At 34.6% G+C, this 17,454-nt stretch overlaps 3 protein-coding genes across 7 annotated transcripts in view; 2 read left to right on the forward strand and 1 right to left on the reverse strand.

Moving 5' to 3' along the window:
• Window positions 1-6: 6 nt before the first annotated feature.
• On the reverse strand, window positions 7-5,276 carry LOC126915339 (dosage compensation regulator). Of its 2 annotated transcripts, XM_050719930.1 has the most exons (9): window positions 4,871-5,276; window positions 4,310-4,805; window positions 3,816-3,862; window positions 3,495-3,736; window positions 1,748-3,386; window positions 1,289-1,656; window positions 953-1,222; window positions 636-881; window positions 7-547 (listed from the first exon to the last, which is right to left on the reverse strand). In XM_050719930.1, the coding sequence occupies exons 1-9, from the start codon at window positions 4,947-4,949 to the stop codon at window positions 224-226; spliced, it is 3,711 nt and encodes a 1,236-aa protein (XP_050575887.1). In that variant the 5' UTR covers window positions 4,950-5,276; the 3' UTR covers window positions 7-223. The 2 variants fall into 2 exon arrangements, with proteins under 2 accessions (XP_050575887.1, XP_050575888.1); XM_050719931.1 differs by lacking the exons at window positions 4,310-4,805; window positions 4,871-5,276 and adding an exon at window positions 3,957-4,303.
• A 36-nt stretch (window positions 5,277-5,312) lies between these two features.
• On the forward strand, window positions 5,313-7,441 carry LOC126915349 (deoxyhypusine synthase-like). 3 transcript variants are annotated; one of them, XR_007710173.1, is made up of 4 exons: window positions 5,313-5,562; window positions 6,377-6,584; window positions 6,656-6,806; window positions 7,002-7,441. XR_007710173.1 is itself a non-coding variant. In XM_050719957.1 (2 exons), the coding sequence occupies exons 1-2, from the start codon at window positions 6,543-6,545 to the stop codon at window positions 6,842-6,844; spliced, it is 231 nt and encodes a 76-aa protein (XP_050575914.1). In that variant the 5' UTR covers window positions 6,377-6,542; the 3' UTR covers window positions 6,845-6,972. The 3 variants fall into 3 exon arrangements, 1 of the variants encoding a protein (XP_050575914.1); XR_007710172.1 differs by lacking the exon at window positions 7,002-7,441 and having other exon boundaries at window positions 5,314-5,562; window positions 6,656-6,972; XM_050719957.1 differs by lacking the exons at window positions 5,313-5,562; window positions 7,002-7,441 and having other exon boundaries at window positions 6,656-6,972.
• A 304-nt stretch (window positions 7,442-7,745) lies between these two features.
• Window positions 7,746-17,454, forward strand: part of LOC126915344 (ecdysone-induced protein 78C) — a 140,568-nt gene continuing 130,859 nt past the window's right edge. The window contains exons 1-2 of one of the 2 annotated variants that reach the window (XM_050719945.1): window positions 7,746-8,098; window positions 15,474-15,556. In XM_050719945.1, the coding sequence (XP_050575902.1) occupies window positions 8,007-8,098; window positions 15,474-15,556 (175 nt within the window). In that variant the 5' untranslated portion in view covers window positions 7,746-8,006. Of the gene's footprint in view, window positions 8,099-15,473; window positions 15,557-17,454 lie in introns of those variants that run through there. The other variant, XM_050719940.1, reaches the window with a different exon arrangement.

Consider the following 17,454-nt stretch of genomic DNA (forward strand, 5'->3'; position numbering starts at 1 on the left):
TCCAAATTGTTAAATATTTTTGAAGGCTTTATTTGTATTGTTATTTAGTGGGATGACAAATATTGTTAAACAAAAAGAAAAGCAACATTTTGAATGAAAAGATATAAAAATAAATATGTTACATTTTCAATTAGAAAATAATGTACAACTACGTGAAACATATCGCATACATTATAATAGGATTTTGCTAACTTTACACATTAGAAGTCATTTAAAATTATAATCAGTAACGACTACGAAAACCTCCTCCTCTACCACCCCTAATTCCACTGCCTCTTCCACGTGAATTACTCATTCCGTATCCTCTATTACCACCGCCACTGTATCCACAGTAACTGTTTCTTGAATATCTACTACCGCCTTCACCATAAAGGCTTCCGCGATAACCGCCAGCTCCGCGCATTAATTTTGCGGGATTACCGTTCCCCGAATGAAAACCAGTCGAATATCTCCTTGGTGGTCTTTTTGAATAGAAACCACCTGTAACCTGATCCAGTTCATAACGGCAAGCATTCATTCCGCAAAGCGATTTGATTACATTTAATACCTAAAAAAAAAAGCAAAGCAAAAGCAAAATTTCGTAATATTTAAAAGAAGAGTAATGCAGCAAAAAACATTGATATATAGAATAGTACTTTTTGTTCATTAGGATTTAATTCCAGAATAGTTTCAGGTTCTTTCGCAGCTTTCACAACGAGACTTTCTAATGCGGGTCGTAAAGCTACTATTGCTGCTGCATGAGTCGGATCCATATCTAAGTTGATCCAGTTATCCAGTTTTACTACATTATTGACGTACTCGACCTTTCGAGAACCAAATAATAACAAATGAATCGGTGATACCATAGTCATTTGTTTACAAGATACTGCTCTTGTACGAATCTGTGAATAAAAATAAATTAACATAATCCCAAGATTACTTAAATTTATTACATCAAAAAGAGTAATTTTACCTTTTCCCCGAATACGAATAATGGAAATGGGAAATTTTGCTCAAAATTACTGCAATTCACTGACGTTTTGTGAATCAACGCTGCTTTAGATTCAGTAGTAAGAACCTTTCTTTTTTCTTTGTGATAGCAAACATTTGGATAAAGACCCATACATAATAATGCAGTAATTGTATCAAGACGAGTATCTGCACCAGCGTGATAATTTAACGGTGTAGGGGAAAGAGTTTTTTCCGGAAATCCCGCACTTACCAAAAGTACTTGCAATTGATTCTATAAATATAAAATATTGTTAACATATTGTTTTACACTATATAAGAAGGCATTATTTATAGTTACCTTAGCTTCCCATGTCACTCTTAATGTGGGCATACTTAAATTTTTCGAATCACAAAATGTTTGTTCTTCATACTCTCCCATAGATCTAGCTTCTTCCCATGCTTGGAAAGCATGTAACATTGCTACATGATCGCTATACCTTGCACCAGCAAATGATTTTTGTTGTGCAGATAACCGTTTCAGATCAGGTCCCATATTATACACTTCTAGAAATGTTGTACTATTCGCAGCCATTGTTGAAAGTGCATCACCCACACAAAATATACAACCTAAGATCATCATTTTACCCAAACGTGGTTCTATTGGTAATCGAGCCAATATTTTTCCAAGAGGCGTTAATTCATTATTTTCATCCAAACATTTCATCTCTGAAATAAATTACAATTATAAAAAAAGATAGTTTTAAACAGTAATGTGACAAATATTTATATTTGATAATGTTCAATGGAGGGAACGTACCGCGTAATACGACCTCTGCTTCGATTACAGCATCTATTGGTGGTGGTTCAATTGCTTTTGACAAGAACTTTCCAATACTTCCTAATCTTAATAATTTAATACTCAATGCTAGCTCGTGTAAAGGCGTTCTAAACATTTCGGGTGTCATATGTTCATCCATTTTATTGTATCGCGCTTTAGAACATAGATGGAAACAATACCCTGGTCTAACACGGCCTGCTCGACCCTTTCTTTGTTCTAAGTTTGTCTTACTAGCCCAAACAGTAGCATAATTCGTCATATTATTATGAGAAGTAAAAAGCTTCATTTTAGCTTTGCAAGAATCTATTACATAAACTACATCGTTAATTGTGATTGAGGTCTCGGCAATATTTGTTGCTAAAATAATTTTCGTTATTTCTGGCATTACAGGTTCGAAAACTTTATGTTGATCTTCTCTTGGTAATTGTGAATGCAGTGGTATAATCATGTAACTTGATCCCCCATAAATAGGGTGTTGTTGTAAATGTTTCATTAATGCGAATATTAAGTTCCAACCAGGTAAAAATATTAGTATAGCACCAGATATACTCTGTTTCTTAATGTGTTTTAGTAGAGCTTCTATAAGTTCAAAGCTTATCTCCTTTTCATTAAGTTGCGCCATGGCATTCTTTGTTTGTATAGAGTACTGTATGTCAATAATTTTATTTAAATTTTCTTCTGGTTCTCCTTCCATTGGTATATCATCTGTATCTCGACTTTTTCGTTTCTTTGAATCCAAAGGTGGTACAAAATTTGTTAATTGTATACAATCTTCTAAGAAATATTGTTGTACTGGATACGATCTTCCAGGTATTTCTATTACCGGACAATTATTGAAGTAATTACTGAATAATGTAGTGTCGACCGTAGCAGACATTAGAATAATTCGCAAATCTGGATACATATGAATCATATCACGAAGTACAACCATAATAAAATCAGAATTAACATCTCGTTCGTGAATTTCATCAACAATAACATGCGATACACCCCTTAAGCCACCTTCTAATTTTCTTAAAAGTACGCCAATAGTACAAAACAATATACTGCCATAAGGTCTCGGCAAATAGGATTCAAATCTTACAGAATATCCAACAGATAGTCCTAAATCTTCGCATCTTTCTAAAGCAACTCGATCAGCTACAGATACGGCAGATATTCTTCTAGGTTGTGTAATAGCGATACTACAACATGCACCTTGACCTGATGCAATGTAGTCGTCTAAAATAAACTGACATACTTGAGTTGTTTTACCACAACCTGTGTTTCCACGAATAATAATTATAGGATTTTCATTGATGGCATTCATTATTTCATTCTTCATTGAAAAAACTGGTAAATAAGATCTTTCCTTAATACTTTTTTGAAGTCTCTCATCTTCTTGCAATCTTTCACGTTGTTCATGTAATAAATCCTCTGACAGCTGTTCTAAAGGCATTACGGCTAATGGTCCCTCATCAATATTGCAACCAGTCCATGGATTCCAATTTTGTTGTGGAGGAGACCAACTTATTACTCCAGCTGGTTGTGGTGCTGATGAAATAAAATCATCTAACACTTGATTTGTTAATAATGAGCACGAAACATTAAATGGATCTCTTTCTTCCTTTTTACATGTCTATAATACAAATTAATAAAAATCATAAAAATCATAGCTTAATTTATTTAATAAAAATAATGTAGATTTGTAAGAGTAATGTTAATATCAGTAAATAATATAAATCACCCGATATAGGTTCACTGGAATTGGTTTTATATCCAGATCGTTCAGAACATCATGTATCTGATTTATCAAATCTGGTGAAATTTTAACTGGATATGGTTTTATTTGTTCTGCTTCTCTATGTTTTTTCAAAGTTCCACTAAATGACTCAATAACACCAAGATGATACAACTGTCGAACAAGAGACAAGGCACAACTTTTTGATGCAGTTTGCTTATTTGAACCAGTCTCACGACCAGTAATATCTGAAATTTTTAAGAACATTTTTGTTATAAATAGATATTGATTTAGATATCAATTATATATATTATTTTGAAAACATACTTCTTCCAAGTTGTCTTACATAAAATGTCATTTCCGCCATGAAACCTCTAGATATAAATTTATATTATTAATATTTTATGTATATTTATATTATGCTTAATAAATCTAACAAATAATTACAATGACATAAATTCAACTTACCATTTGAAAATATCCAAGACCATATTGGAGTACATTGTGATAAATTTCTGTGATTGATTGCACCAAAACCATTATTGAATCATTTCAATAAAAGTTTCGGTTAAACAGCAGTTTCATCTGTGCACGAGAGAAAACATTTTTCTCTTGTACCAGCATTAAGTATAAGTAAATAGCGTACTCTAAAATGGTCTTGTAGAATTTCAAATGCTATGGTAAGTCATTTATATGATTTTCTTTATATCATCTTCAAACAGATCTTAGATACAATTGAGGATTTTAAGTAACATCACAATACCACATTGATAAGTCCAACCCAATGTAAAAGTAAACAGCTACATTGAGACAATCCATACCTCATATGATCTGGACCAAGTGGAGTATATTTGTAATCAGCATTAATTTTATTAGTTTGCATAAATTGATGAAGTTTTGATTTGGCGTTTTCTATAGTCCAATTCCCATGAATTCCAGAATTCACATCAACATCTTCTGCATCTTCAACTTTTTTCTGATCTGCTATTCTATCAATATAAGTATAATTGATTTCACCATGTTCATTATAAGCCCTATATGCTTCACCTATGTCGTTTGGACCCATTCCATCTTGAAATACAGATTTTATTGGATATACAGGCTCTGATTTAATAGTTACTGTTCCTTGTTGTTGAATGCTTTGTGTATCTTTTGGAACATCATCAGCATTTACATGTCTTGATCGAACTAAATAATTAACGTAATCTTTGGCTGCATTTCCTTGAGCATCTTTTTTGCTAGTTGAATTTCCTGCACCCACGTAATCAAATCCGGGTACTCGTAATTCACAAAGAAATCGTTGTCGGTGTTTCGGCCCTATAATTATTAATTATATATCACGTCTTTATTTTTATATTATTTTGAAAATGATATTATCGTACCTGTTGGTCTTATATCAAATTGTGGTTCTTTGCAATTTTTTGCGCACCATTGATGAAAGAAGGATTTTATATCACCCATTTTGGCTGTACTTTACTTTAGGGAACATAAAATTATTGACGTTTTATATATAATTATAGAATTTAACCTTAGGAATCTTAAGGTTTGAAACTTCTGCGTATGTAAAATTGAGCGCTTTTAACGTCTTTTACACGTTATTACGAACCGTTCACATTCAGTACTTTTACGCCATATTGGCTTCTATCCATTATTTGTCCAATAAGTGAAGTCGCTGGTTATGAAATGAATACATTTGGATGTCAGCCATTTTGTAGCGGGATTTTGAATCATGTCTATGGAATTAGATCTGTTTCAGGTTATCATTTTCTCTCCAGCGCGCCATGACGCGGTCGGTTGTGCTAGAGTACATATGTATAAACTAATTTTCGGCGAAGTTCAGTTCAATGCTGATCTGTGTAGAGATAGTGCAGATCATTGTGACGCGTGTTGCGGATTAGTTAAATGATAGATAAAAGCAATATGACGTCATACTATCTTGTAAAATACACTAAAAATATATATAGAGAAGAAATAATTTTAAACGTTGAAACGATAACTGTTCTTTTGAATTCATATTCTACACAACGCTACTTACATGTCTGACTGTAGCTAAATACTATCAATTACTACTTATGTACGTTGTTTGCCTACACCAAATTATAATTTATAGTATAGTTTGCAATTAGCAACTCCACTCATTGATCGGAATCATGTAATAATAAATTTCGCAGTTACATATAGCAATACATTTTTAGTATGTATAGGGAAATTGTATTAAGAATAATATTTTCATGTAGGTTATGTTTCCTTATGAGCATTGTATATATATATATATGTATAAGAAGCATTCCATGAAAAGCATTATACATATAATTTAAAAATATAACAAACTTCATATAAAAATGAATGACACATGAAAACCCATCAATTGTAGATAGTGCTGTATCATAGCTCTCCTTTCCTACTTGAAACACCTATTGTGTGAAAGATTGAGTAGATTCTTTACAAAATATAAGAAAATCAAACTTTAGAAATTAGTTAACAATTTCATATGATTAAAATATTAAATGATATCAGCATGTTTTAGAATATGACTGGAATTAAGGAATTGCTTATAATGTTTTATCAGAAACATATAAGAATTCTGATTTTTGAGGAAAAAATTTTGGTTTAGCAGTAATTAGAAACGAACTAGAAACATTCCTTTTGAAGATGATCAAAGTGGTAAATTAGAAGAAAATACGTTTATTATTTATTAGAAGAAAATAAGTTATTGAAAATATCTTCATATATAATATTTTTAGAATAATACATACATTAAACATAGATTCATATGAAATTTAAGATATTATAAAGTATAACTTTTCTTGTACAATATAAAATGATTCATTAAAATATTTAATAATTTTTAATATTATTGACAATTTAAATATATACTTATGTTACAGGTTGAATGTATCATAATGCAATCTATAATAAAATGCTTAGCATTAAGATATACATATAGAAGATTTTCATTTATGATTAGTAAAAGAAAGTCTAAGGCAACATGGTATTAATAGAACAGGAAAGTTAATACCTAATGACTATTACTGTCTATTTGAAGATTGGGTTATGCTTACATTAGATACAATGTTGGCTGAACAGGAAGAAAAGGTATGATTTAATAAAAGAGAGCTGAACATTTTTTTAGAAAATTAAGCATTTAAATATTTATGAACTTTTAGGATATGATTTGGACACCATCTAAAGTAATAGCAAGACTAGGTGTAGAAATTAATAACGAACATTTAATATATTATGGTGCTGAAAAAAATAATATTCTAGTGCTCAGCCCCACTTTGTCAGATGGCAATCTTCACTTCTATAGGAATTCAGGTTTAATTATAGACATAATCTCAGATTTGAACTTGTAAAATAAGGATTAAAATTTATAATTTAATTTATTTATTAAATTAATATAGATTTTATAAATATTATAAACAAGAAATATAATAAATATATAATACAATGATATTAAATATATTGTATGTTACTTATTGTATACTGTGTTGATTACTTCACAAATTTTAGGCAGTTAAATACAATGATTGTGAAAGCAATAAACAATGGCATGATTATCATTGGAGGTAGTATTGTTAAAATATTATCATATGTGAAATACAAATTTCAAGGTAATAAAGAAAGTGTAAATTGAAATAAATTTGATAATAAATTGAATTAAAATAATTTATATACCAGAAAGATAGTGCTAAATATGTTGTATTTATAAATATATCTTCAAAATTTGGTGGCAATGATAGTGGTGCTCATTCAGATGAAGCTATTTCATGGAATAAGGGTTTGAATGAATGTAAAACCAGTTAAAATAACAATATATTAGATTTGTGCAGATGCATCTCTGATTTTTCCATTGCTCATTGGAGAAACTTTTGCTCGACATTATTACTGAACAAGAGAAAATATTGTTTTAGACATTTAAGAAAAATTTAATAAACCATTTTTAAATGAAACTAACCGCATTTCTATCGTCTCTTACATATACATATGTGTATGTATGTTTTTATGTTTCTGTAATACTTTATAACTTGGTAAGTTCTTTATTATGTTAATAATATCAAACAAAAAATTTTTTATTAAAAACTTAGGTTATAAACGAACCGTTATATGTGTTTTTTTAAAATTCTTATTATTTTGTTAATTTTATAAAAATTCAAGAATTCTTTGACGGCGCGGCGCCTGCGCAATGATAGTGTTCCTACGCGGCAGGTGTTCGTGGCGCAGGGTTGCAGGCGTCGGATAGTGGTTGTTCACGGTGGGGGTAACATCGTTTGTCAGTTGTTTTCCGTAAGTCCGCGCTCGTGGACGGGCGCATGAAACCAACCCCCAACCCCTTTGTCAAGTTCCCCGACTTTATGGTTTCTGCCCCCGTGAGATCAGACGTTCAGAGACTGGCGGGCTCGACAAAAATTATCACCTTCCGTACGATATCCCTTCTGATTCCAATCTCGTTGATCTCGTTAACATAATACTCTGTTAATTTCCAACGTTCGCATTGATTCGTCATTGTCGGTATGAATGATGATGGACGTGGAAGAAACCAATACCGCGTCCACTGCAAGTTCCTCACCAAGACCCTCCAGCCCTGCGGCAGATTCGACTTTCATCAGGTAAGGATTCAGAGTTTTATGTTTCTTAAGGTTAGGCTGCACACCATTTGAACGATCGCATACCAATACAGGACTATACATATATAACAACTATTTCAGAGTTGTTCAACAGTTGTTACCGAATACAAAAACTATTTTTACAATTTCTTTAATATGAAATACTGTTTCGTTCGCTGTATAAAGCGCATAATGTATATTACGTTATTTGTTGGTCTATTTGAAATAAACTTCGAGGAAGCTATACATATGTACATGTACATAGGTTTAAAAATAAGAGTGTTGGTACAACTGAGGATTTGAAATAATAAACGATACAAGTAATGAACAAATAAAAAGTAATATTTCAGTGGAAACTTAGTATCAATTTCGACTAATATTTCTTGTTTATTCTTTAAGTTTCTATTTCTGACGTCTATATCGTTTACCATTTCAATTCCTCAATTGCATCGGGAAACGTCCATCATAATGGCGGCAATATTTATTTGAAAGAATCGAATTAATATTTACACTTTGATGAATTTTATTATTATTCAGAACAGACTGTGTGCATTACTTAGTGTATAAGGAGATAACGCTTTGTGCATCGTGAAAGATTTTTGCTTCTGAAGTCGTTACGTTTTTCCTATTACACAGTCGCGTAACGTGACAAAGCGGGCGAAACTTTTTGAATGTGTGCATGATCTTCTAAAGTGCTCCCTTGGGAAAGATGATAGAGTCGTGTTTTGTTATCGTGTTCATGTTTTTGGAACTGAATGCAATTGTACAGGTATCATTTAATAATGCAAACTTTAAGAGCATCACGTCTCGTCCTCGGCATTCAGCCTTGTCTTTATATCCAACCGGTTTAAAAATATAAACGACCAAAACTTGTTGACTGATTTTCTTCTGAGTTACCGAATTCGTATTTACGTTCACGATATCCTATATATGAATTTTTACAACTATAAACGAAGAAAACTTCTATAGTTTCCTTGTTTGCAGCACAACTTATTTGGCATAGTCTTTATCATTATCCTGCTATATAATAACCTAACCTTCAATTGGTATCATTCTATTAACTTAACCTTCAATTGATATCATTGGTATCATTCAATTGGTATCAATGTGTTAACTATGTATATCATTACATGATATATACGATGTATGATATACCTACATAGTTAAGTTACTTAATTTTAGAATATTTTATCTTAATTCGAATTTTCTATTTTACGCGATAAAATCCATGTACGCCATTTATCGCGCAAGATACAGAATTCGAAATCGAATTGAGGTTATTAAAATTAAGTAACCCTGTAATGAAATTTAACGCTAACTGTACTGTTGTGGTCATTTATAACTAATTGACAGTGAGAATTCAATTTGATTGTAGGATAGTTTATAATTGGCATTTTGGCTATCTTTTCGTTGCGTCACGAAATTATTTTTTTGTCACAAACTCTAGACTTCGTTGTTGCGAAACGATATTCATTTTACGAACTTAACATTTAATCAATACTTACATATTTGACATTTGAATAAAAATGTACATATTTGAATTTATTTATAACCGATATTTCCTTATTTAGGGGATATATATGTACAGTTAGTTTATGTTATATAGTATATACGTTATATAGTATATTAATTTCATATATTATAAAATTTAATTATTTATAAAATTTATTTATAAAATATGTTTTCCAATATTCCGAATCAACGTAGTTCAATTTAACGAGCTTCTCTTTCGTTATTTTCTTTCCATCGTGAAATTAATTGCCGTTCATTTATTCATAAAATTAATCGTTGTTATTACGCGTTTGCAAAATAACCAGTTTTGACGAGATGCGAGTTATAGGAGAAAAGCTTCGCGGAAATGAACGTTCCATTTAATTTTAAATACGTTTTTTGCAGCGGCTGGCAAGTCGATTTCCTCGTCTTTTAGTCATTGTTTTTAAAAACGCAAATGCCGGGGAAGGTCTCTGCAAGCGTTAAACCTTGTTCGTGGTTTACAGTGCGTGAATAAAGAAATTTAATTGAATACATTGTGCCTCTCGGAACGAAAGAGAGATCGGGCAAGCGAGTTTCGAAATAAAAATTACGCGTTCCTTATCGTTCCAACGTTTCTGTGGCACAACGTTTCTGGGGGGAAACGGAAGTCGAAACGTTGGTTACAATGTGTTAATACTTCTTCGCGACTGGATCAATGAGCGCATGAACGTTGTTCATTATTTTTTCACGCGCAATATCCACGTTCTGCGTGTTCATTACTTAGTTGCCATTATTCGCCATTTCTCTTTATAATAATAACCGTGTCATATGAACGGACAGGAAAAATATTCCATTGAAGCTAGTACTCAATTTCTGTTATTTTTTTGTTATTTTTATACACTATCGAGCTTGGTCTGCTCAATATATACTATCCTAAAGTTAATGTTCAGTGTTATTGTATTACACGTATAACGTAGGATTATTACTACAAGCATTAGTTCATTGGCAATTATTTTACATTATATATGTATCGTCCGAAAATCCAGAATCAATATATTAGTGTTTGTTAAAATTATTCAGTTCCAATTAAAATCGCATTCATAAAAATTAATCGCGTTATTGGATTACTTAAAAAAAGAAATACCAAAATTTTCTTTCCACTCTTTTCCATACTCCATATATTCCTATAGGTAATGTATCTTATATCGAAGAAGAAAATATTCTACAAGCATCATGCAAACAATATATACACGCATGAGCTAATTATAAAAGTATAGACTTCCTTGTGCAGCGATATTCATTTCCGGGATATCTTTTCTGAATTACCAACCTGCTTCTGAAGCTTCTACTTCTTCGCATTCTTTTATTTTTCGCTATACGAAAACCATTTACATATCTTTTTGTGCCATCTACGCTCGCTCATCATACAATCCTTATTTCAAAATGAAAGTTCTCTCCGACCAAGTCGAGTGTGTTTACGGTGTTGCTAACTTCTTTTTTTCCTTACACGCATACTTTCGGCACAAATAATTACCGTTAACTATGCATCTAAGCGGAGAACTTACGAGAGATTCTTTATTTTTACACTTTCTCGTTTGCCAAGTGCAGTAACTGTTTATTATGCGCTTTTGTTACGATTTACTCACTGAAATCATTCATACACGATGCTCTGCTTAATTCCACGTGCTTTAATGCTTTTAATTCGTGATGCTTTAATTCCACAAAAAAGAAGAGGAACAAAGAAAAAGGAACAAAACTGTATAGCAAGGTTTTACAATGGATCTTTGGTTAGAAATCTATTTAAAAATTTCTGCTGGTTGGAACAAAATTAAATTTGTAATTTATAATTCTACGTACGGACAATACACGATAAATTCGTATTTCTTGATTTTAACCTAGTCGTTTCTTGGATTTAAAGATATTCTAAAAACAGGTGATGTATCCACTAAATTTTGTAACCGGCTAAGAACGTATCTGATACTTAAAGCACGTCCTTTCAGAGTTCATTCATTTCAGATTACGCACACAATACAGGCGGGAACAATACGATAATTTTTTCGCAGCGAAGCAGTTTGGCAATTCAATATGTTGTTGATCAATCCTAAGTTACCAAACTTGTACTTCCTTTTCTTTTTTAAGAGTCAACCACGTGTTTTATCATTCTATTAAAAATTTGCAAAAGATTGTTCGTGATAAGATTAAAATGCAATTGATTTCTACCAAATTTCGTGAACTTATCGGCTAACTTTAAAAGATTTACATCTTTGGAACTAACAGGTTATTTTCGTTTTCAATGATGTCGTATCAAGACTATCCTGTTCAGTTCTGTGAAGTGATATCAAATTGAAAAATCAACAGAAATGTACTCGTTACGTTTGCCTCCTGCGATTCTCATGCGATTAATAGTGTGTCGGATCTTAAAATTGACTATCACGCTCATATCCTATGATCTTCGTATAGAATACAGAAAAGATGTCTTAGATAAATTATTTAAAAAAACTATTGTAGAGCGTGCGATAAGTAATTCGCAGTATAATCCTTCGATTGAATTCGGCAGCTTTAGAATATTTCTGCGACGTCGTACAATAATTGATATTATTCATCTTTTGTTACGGACAGGGATATTGTTACGAACGACTGTTAAAAAAGATCGATGTTCTTCCGGATTTAATTGGAACTGACACACCGGAATAAGATGATAACAAAATCAACTTCAAACGTGGTCGGATGGTATTAAAAATCGATTTAGAATGATGATATTATTGCTTTTCATATTGAAAGTGCGTCTGATAATTCTCCATTATAGAATGGAGAGTATTAATTCTGCATAATGGAAAATTAAATACGGAAAGCATAGCTAACCGCCATTACGTATAATGTTGTTTATTATACTTGTTTCAAAGTAACTTCCAAACAAATACAACGATGTTGTTTTTCTGCTAAATTAGAAATAAGAGCCCTACTCGTTCGCAATGGTAGTTGCTTTTTTAGGATGAATTACGCTCTTTGATATCCGTATCAGTTACCTATAGAGTCTGATATCTTTGACCAGCAATCAAATCTTTACGAACATCTCATTAATCCTACTTGCAGGTATATTTAAATTTGATAACTCGATGATGTTTAAACTTATGAACGTAATAATATCTGAGCTATTAATTACTTTTTCATTCTTCCTTTTTATGACGTTCTCTTCCATACTCGCTTACCACTTGCTAATTGTGAAAATTTAATCGTGTCGTAAATGTTCTATGTTTTATAATTATTATTTCAGTATGGAAAATGGAACCTCGCTTGCAGATGTAATAAAGCTTTCACGCGGTATCCGTTTTCAATATTTCTACGATGATCGATGTTATGTCCCAATCTTCTTGTTACTTTCCAAGGAGATTCTATTTTTGCTAAAGCTTCTATCGACTTTTCTTTGTCCAAAGATTCTACTTCGTCTGTTAAATCCGCTTTAAGTACGCTATATAGTTGATAAAACGTCTTAGTACATGCATCGTCTGCTTCCCTTCGCACATTCATCCCTGTCTTGTTTCTCGGTAATTACCTCGTATATTCGACATTCAAAATTATTCGATGAAAGATTCGCAACGAGTATGTTCCAACTTCAAAAGCAACCACGGCAAAGATACCCGATACCTCTACGAATATTTTAATAGTTTATTCTCGAATACTCGATTAATTAATTAAAAATCGCTTAAATAATTCCCAATTCCAATCTTCGATATTTCATATCTTCGATCCCTGGTCGCATTCGCGGTTCGGATCACGCGTGATTGACCACCTTTTAGGTACAGATATTTTCGGCCGACCCACTTCGTTTCACTCGAACTCGGCGAGTAATTATTATCGACGACACTCGGAATAGTGGTGTAGCACCTACACCAATGTAGCGTATGGTTTCTGTCATCATCGTCGCGGCTCAAAGCGGTCGCGGGCTATTGGTCGCCGCTCGATAACACGTACTCTTCGGCTTCCGAAATAGGAGATCTATTCATAGAGGAGAAGCGGCTTCCCCTTTCCAAACGCCTCTCCGGGGGTGTCGATCCATCCTCTTAGATCTATCGGTTATTGATGAACTCGGGATCCTCTTTGAAGGAGCATCAAAGACGTTGGCGGGGAAAATATTTGCGCGAAGAGTTTTCCAACCTGTCGAATCGCGACGAGTCGGTGTCGATGCCTCGCGGAACATGACAGCTGACCGTATTAGCTTCCGATATAATTTCTTATCGTGTCCATTTACGCTGTATCGTTGTTGCAATCGCGGATGACAAAATCGTATCAAACTTTAATACGATCCAGCCGTGTAAGTTTTCTGGGTTAACGAAAAATGAAATGTTTAACCGGTTGGCAGAGGATTTTATTAATCGTTGCATCTTTTGTCGGTGTAGGGTCGCTGGGGCTCGTGTTTCTATGAAATTAGGATATAGAGATGTAACAGTCACGTTTGAAAATAGATGGGCGTGAAAAGTTTTCGTTTCTCGCGTTTTATCTTGTTGTAGCGTACAATTGACTTTCTAGCATTATTTCGCGTTACAATCGATATTTTGGACATGTATCGCATCGTGAAAGAGTAGTAATTGAATGTAACTGTACGCTAATTAGACGAGCATTCGTACGTTATATATGCACGTTATATTTATATTTACATCAAGTTCTTTGGGTCTGTCTTTATCATTTCTTAATCGTCATCTTGTGTTTATTTTATCAACAGTGAAGGGAGATCAAAATAATTGCGATATATCCTATATAAACAGATATTAAACAGAGTATCATAGGCTAAGCAAAAGCAACGATAATAACTAACGTTCTCTATATCATTCAAACATGTTCAAACATATACTAAAAAATGTAAGATATACGTGTAATTAGTGGACCGTATCCCGTGTCATTTTTATTTTCCAATCCGCTTTTCGTATTTGCACAATTTTTCTTTTCAACGATTGACTCGATGTCAATCTTTATCATAGTAGTAAGGTTCTTTCATTTGGTTAACGTAATAGAATCTTTCGTATTAGCGAGCTTCCAATAGTTTTCTGTATCGGAGATTCACAGCATAAGTATTTTTTCTACTTAAATATACAAACGTCACGCATTCGTCTACATTTAAAATGTAGCGAACTCATGAAACGTATCAATACTCCTAATATCGTCACGCGATGAATCACAGTTTCATTTTCTACGAGAAGACAATTTTGAAACTCTGACACGCTATCAACCAATCTCAATATTTTCTTTTTACTTGGTCATAGAGTTGAGCACGTATTTTCGTTGATCTCTTAAACATTTCCAAGATTCGTTCATCGTTATAACGTCAATTTGACAAGGTCGTACGATATTTTATAAATATTACTGGTTTTTCTCTTTACAAAAGTTCATCTAGATTTACGTTCAATCATTTCTATTTCAACTATCTGGTAATTAGAATACCTTACCTTTAGATACGAACAGACTTCGTGGTTCTTTAAAAATCGCTTACAATTACGTGATATTTCTCTTACAACGACTATCGTTCCGATCCGTGCAATTGGCCCCTGTGGACTCATCCATCTTCGATTTTTTTCCCTGTTGGTCCATTTTCATTTCGGCTGGCTTAAGGGAAACGCACGTTCGCCGCGCGAATTGAACTAAAAACTAGGTCAATCCTGATTGCTCGGATGGAGTCAGGGCCGTAGTCAAAGGACCACCCCTGTGCGCGCAAACACAATCCCGTGTGTACGATAAGGAAGAAGCGAATTCGCGAACAGAACGACCCGCAGAGGAACCTAAACGACCCTGGTTCCGAAACCTTCTTTCTCTGTTTCGCGTCGATCTTGGACTACTTTCGGCCGATTTCATCCCTTCTGTCCGTTCTCTACACCCTGTTCGATTGAATACATAATAGATGTTTCCATTTCAGCGTGAAGAGGGAGCCGAGCACGGAAGAACCCAGCAGCCCTCTCGAGGCAACGAGTCCCGCTTCCATCCTGCGCAACAACAACGGTGAGTCTTTATTATAAATGATCTTGAGGCCTCGCTGGTCCAATTTAAGCCACCGGTTATTTCTCCGCGAGCACGCGAAGCTCTAGCCTCGCTAAATGAACGCTGACTTGCGGCGAACTTATTGTGATCGGTGAAAAGGGGAAGCTTCGTCTTTTGTTAGCATTTTTTAAAGCCAGTTTCTTTAGAGAGAGGAGGAAATTATTTAAAACGCGATAAACGCGTTATTGCTCGAGGTCTTGATGAAACGGAATGCTTTTTAACTTAAGGCCAGAAGTAAGAAACTTTGGAAGTTTGCCTTATAAGTCAGTGAGTACGTAAGAAAGATATTTCAGCTTCACAGAGGACGAATCGATCAATTCCACTTTTTGCTTGAATTTCTTAGTTTTATCAAGCGGCTAATGTTCGATCCTCAAAAAGCAGACGACTTGTTTCTACGAGTTCGTTTATCGCAGAAAAATGTAACGAGTGATGGTGTATTCTAAAGTGAATTCAGAAAACAGTATTGAACAGTACGAAGTTGATGAGTGCAGATTGCGGCTGAGGTAATTTTGGCATAATTTCCATTCTTAGAACGAGTTACCTTGATCAAAGTTTCTATCGGAACACGCGGCACATTTCTGCTTGGAATTCTTCCGATATTATATCAGCTTTTGGAACTCGCGAGTTAATTAACGACATCCGTATAACGTCTAGTTGCTCCATAAGACACTCGTAGAACAGGATTCCTCGATCGAAGTTAATTCAGCCGCGTCGAGAACAAAAATCGCATGCTCGGTTTCGTTTTGCCTGGAACGCGAGGAATCGGCACTGGTTTTAGCTTCTGATAAACTTGTCGCCTGCCACGGACCAACGTATACGAGATCGGTCGAGGAAGAACGGCGGTAACAGGGAATTAGTCGATCGTTGGCGAGTTAATCGACGAGACGATCGATAAAACGCGATCCTCCGTAGTGGCAGCCCGTCAGCTAATAACGCTCGCCAATTGCAAAGTGCAATTTTGATTTATCGTTCGGCCTACTCGAAACCGGGGCTCGTGATAGGACAACGACGAATTAATAACCGGCCGCGTATTTGAGCGGACCGGGCTAACAAGTGTACTCAAAGCTCGTTCATCCGTGCTTGACACGTACGTGTCTGATACGAGCTGGTCGACCCACGACCCAGTTTTATCGTCGAAGGCAGTTTGGTTCTCGGCCGACAGTTTTAAAGCCGATGTTAATCTAAATCCAATCGCAGCCTCTGTCCTTCCATATACCCGCGATAATCTTTGTCGCGGCGATAAGAGGGGTGAAACGGGGGTAAAGAATGAGAACCGCTGACCGAACCGGTGTGGGATGAGATTCCAGCTGTAGCCGGCGTTGGATCGATTCAAAAGCGGCAGCAAAGCGCCCCACCCTATTATGTGTTTTCTTCAACCTCCCCATCCCTCTCTCTTACCTCCTCCACCTACCTCTTCTGCCATCCTAGCTACGCTACTTCTCGCGTTAAACCCCCAAACTCTATCCCGCGCTCACCGTTCCAACTCCCTCGTACCGACACGTAGCCTTCCTCCGAAGCTTTCTTCCCACCCCTTGCATTCACCTGCACCTCGCCACCCCTTTCTTTATCCTTCCTTTTATGCCGGAACGGTTTACGCCGAGCCGGAAGATGCCGGCGACCGGAAGTTCCGCTCTCGCCGTTTCGCCCCGCGATAATTGAATCGCCGCATTTTTTTTCTTCTCTCGCAGGACTGCCCTTTGCCACGCCAGCTTCAGCAAACTATCCTCTCTACAGATTTCTACTTGACAATGAAACATCGTTCGTTCGAGGAATTGTCCTTGGCGGACGGAAATGCAGACCGAAAATTTACGATTGCGATTATGGGAATTTTAATCCGGTGATCTTATTTGCAGTAAAAA

The sequence above is a fragment of the Bombus affinis genome, chromosome 4, assembly GCF_024516045.1.
Source record: "Bombus affinis isolate iyBomAffi1 chromosome 4, iyBomAffi1.2, whole genome shotgun sequence".
NCBI lineage: Eukaryota > Metazoa > Arthropoda > Insecta > Hymenoptera > Apidae > Bombus > Bombus affinis.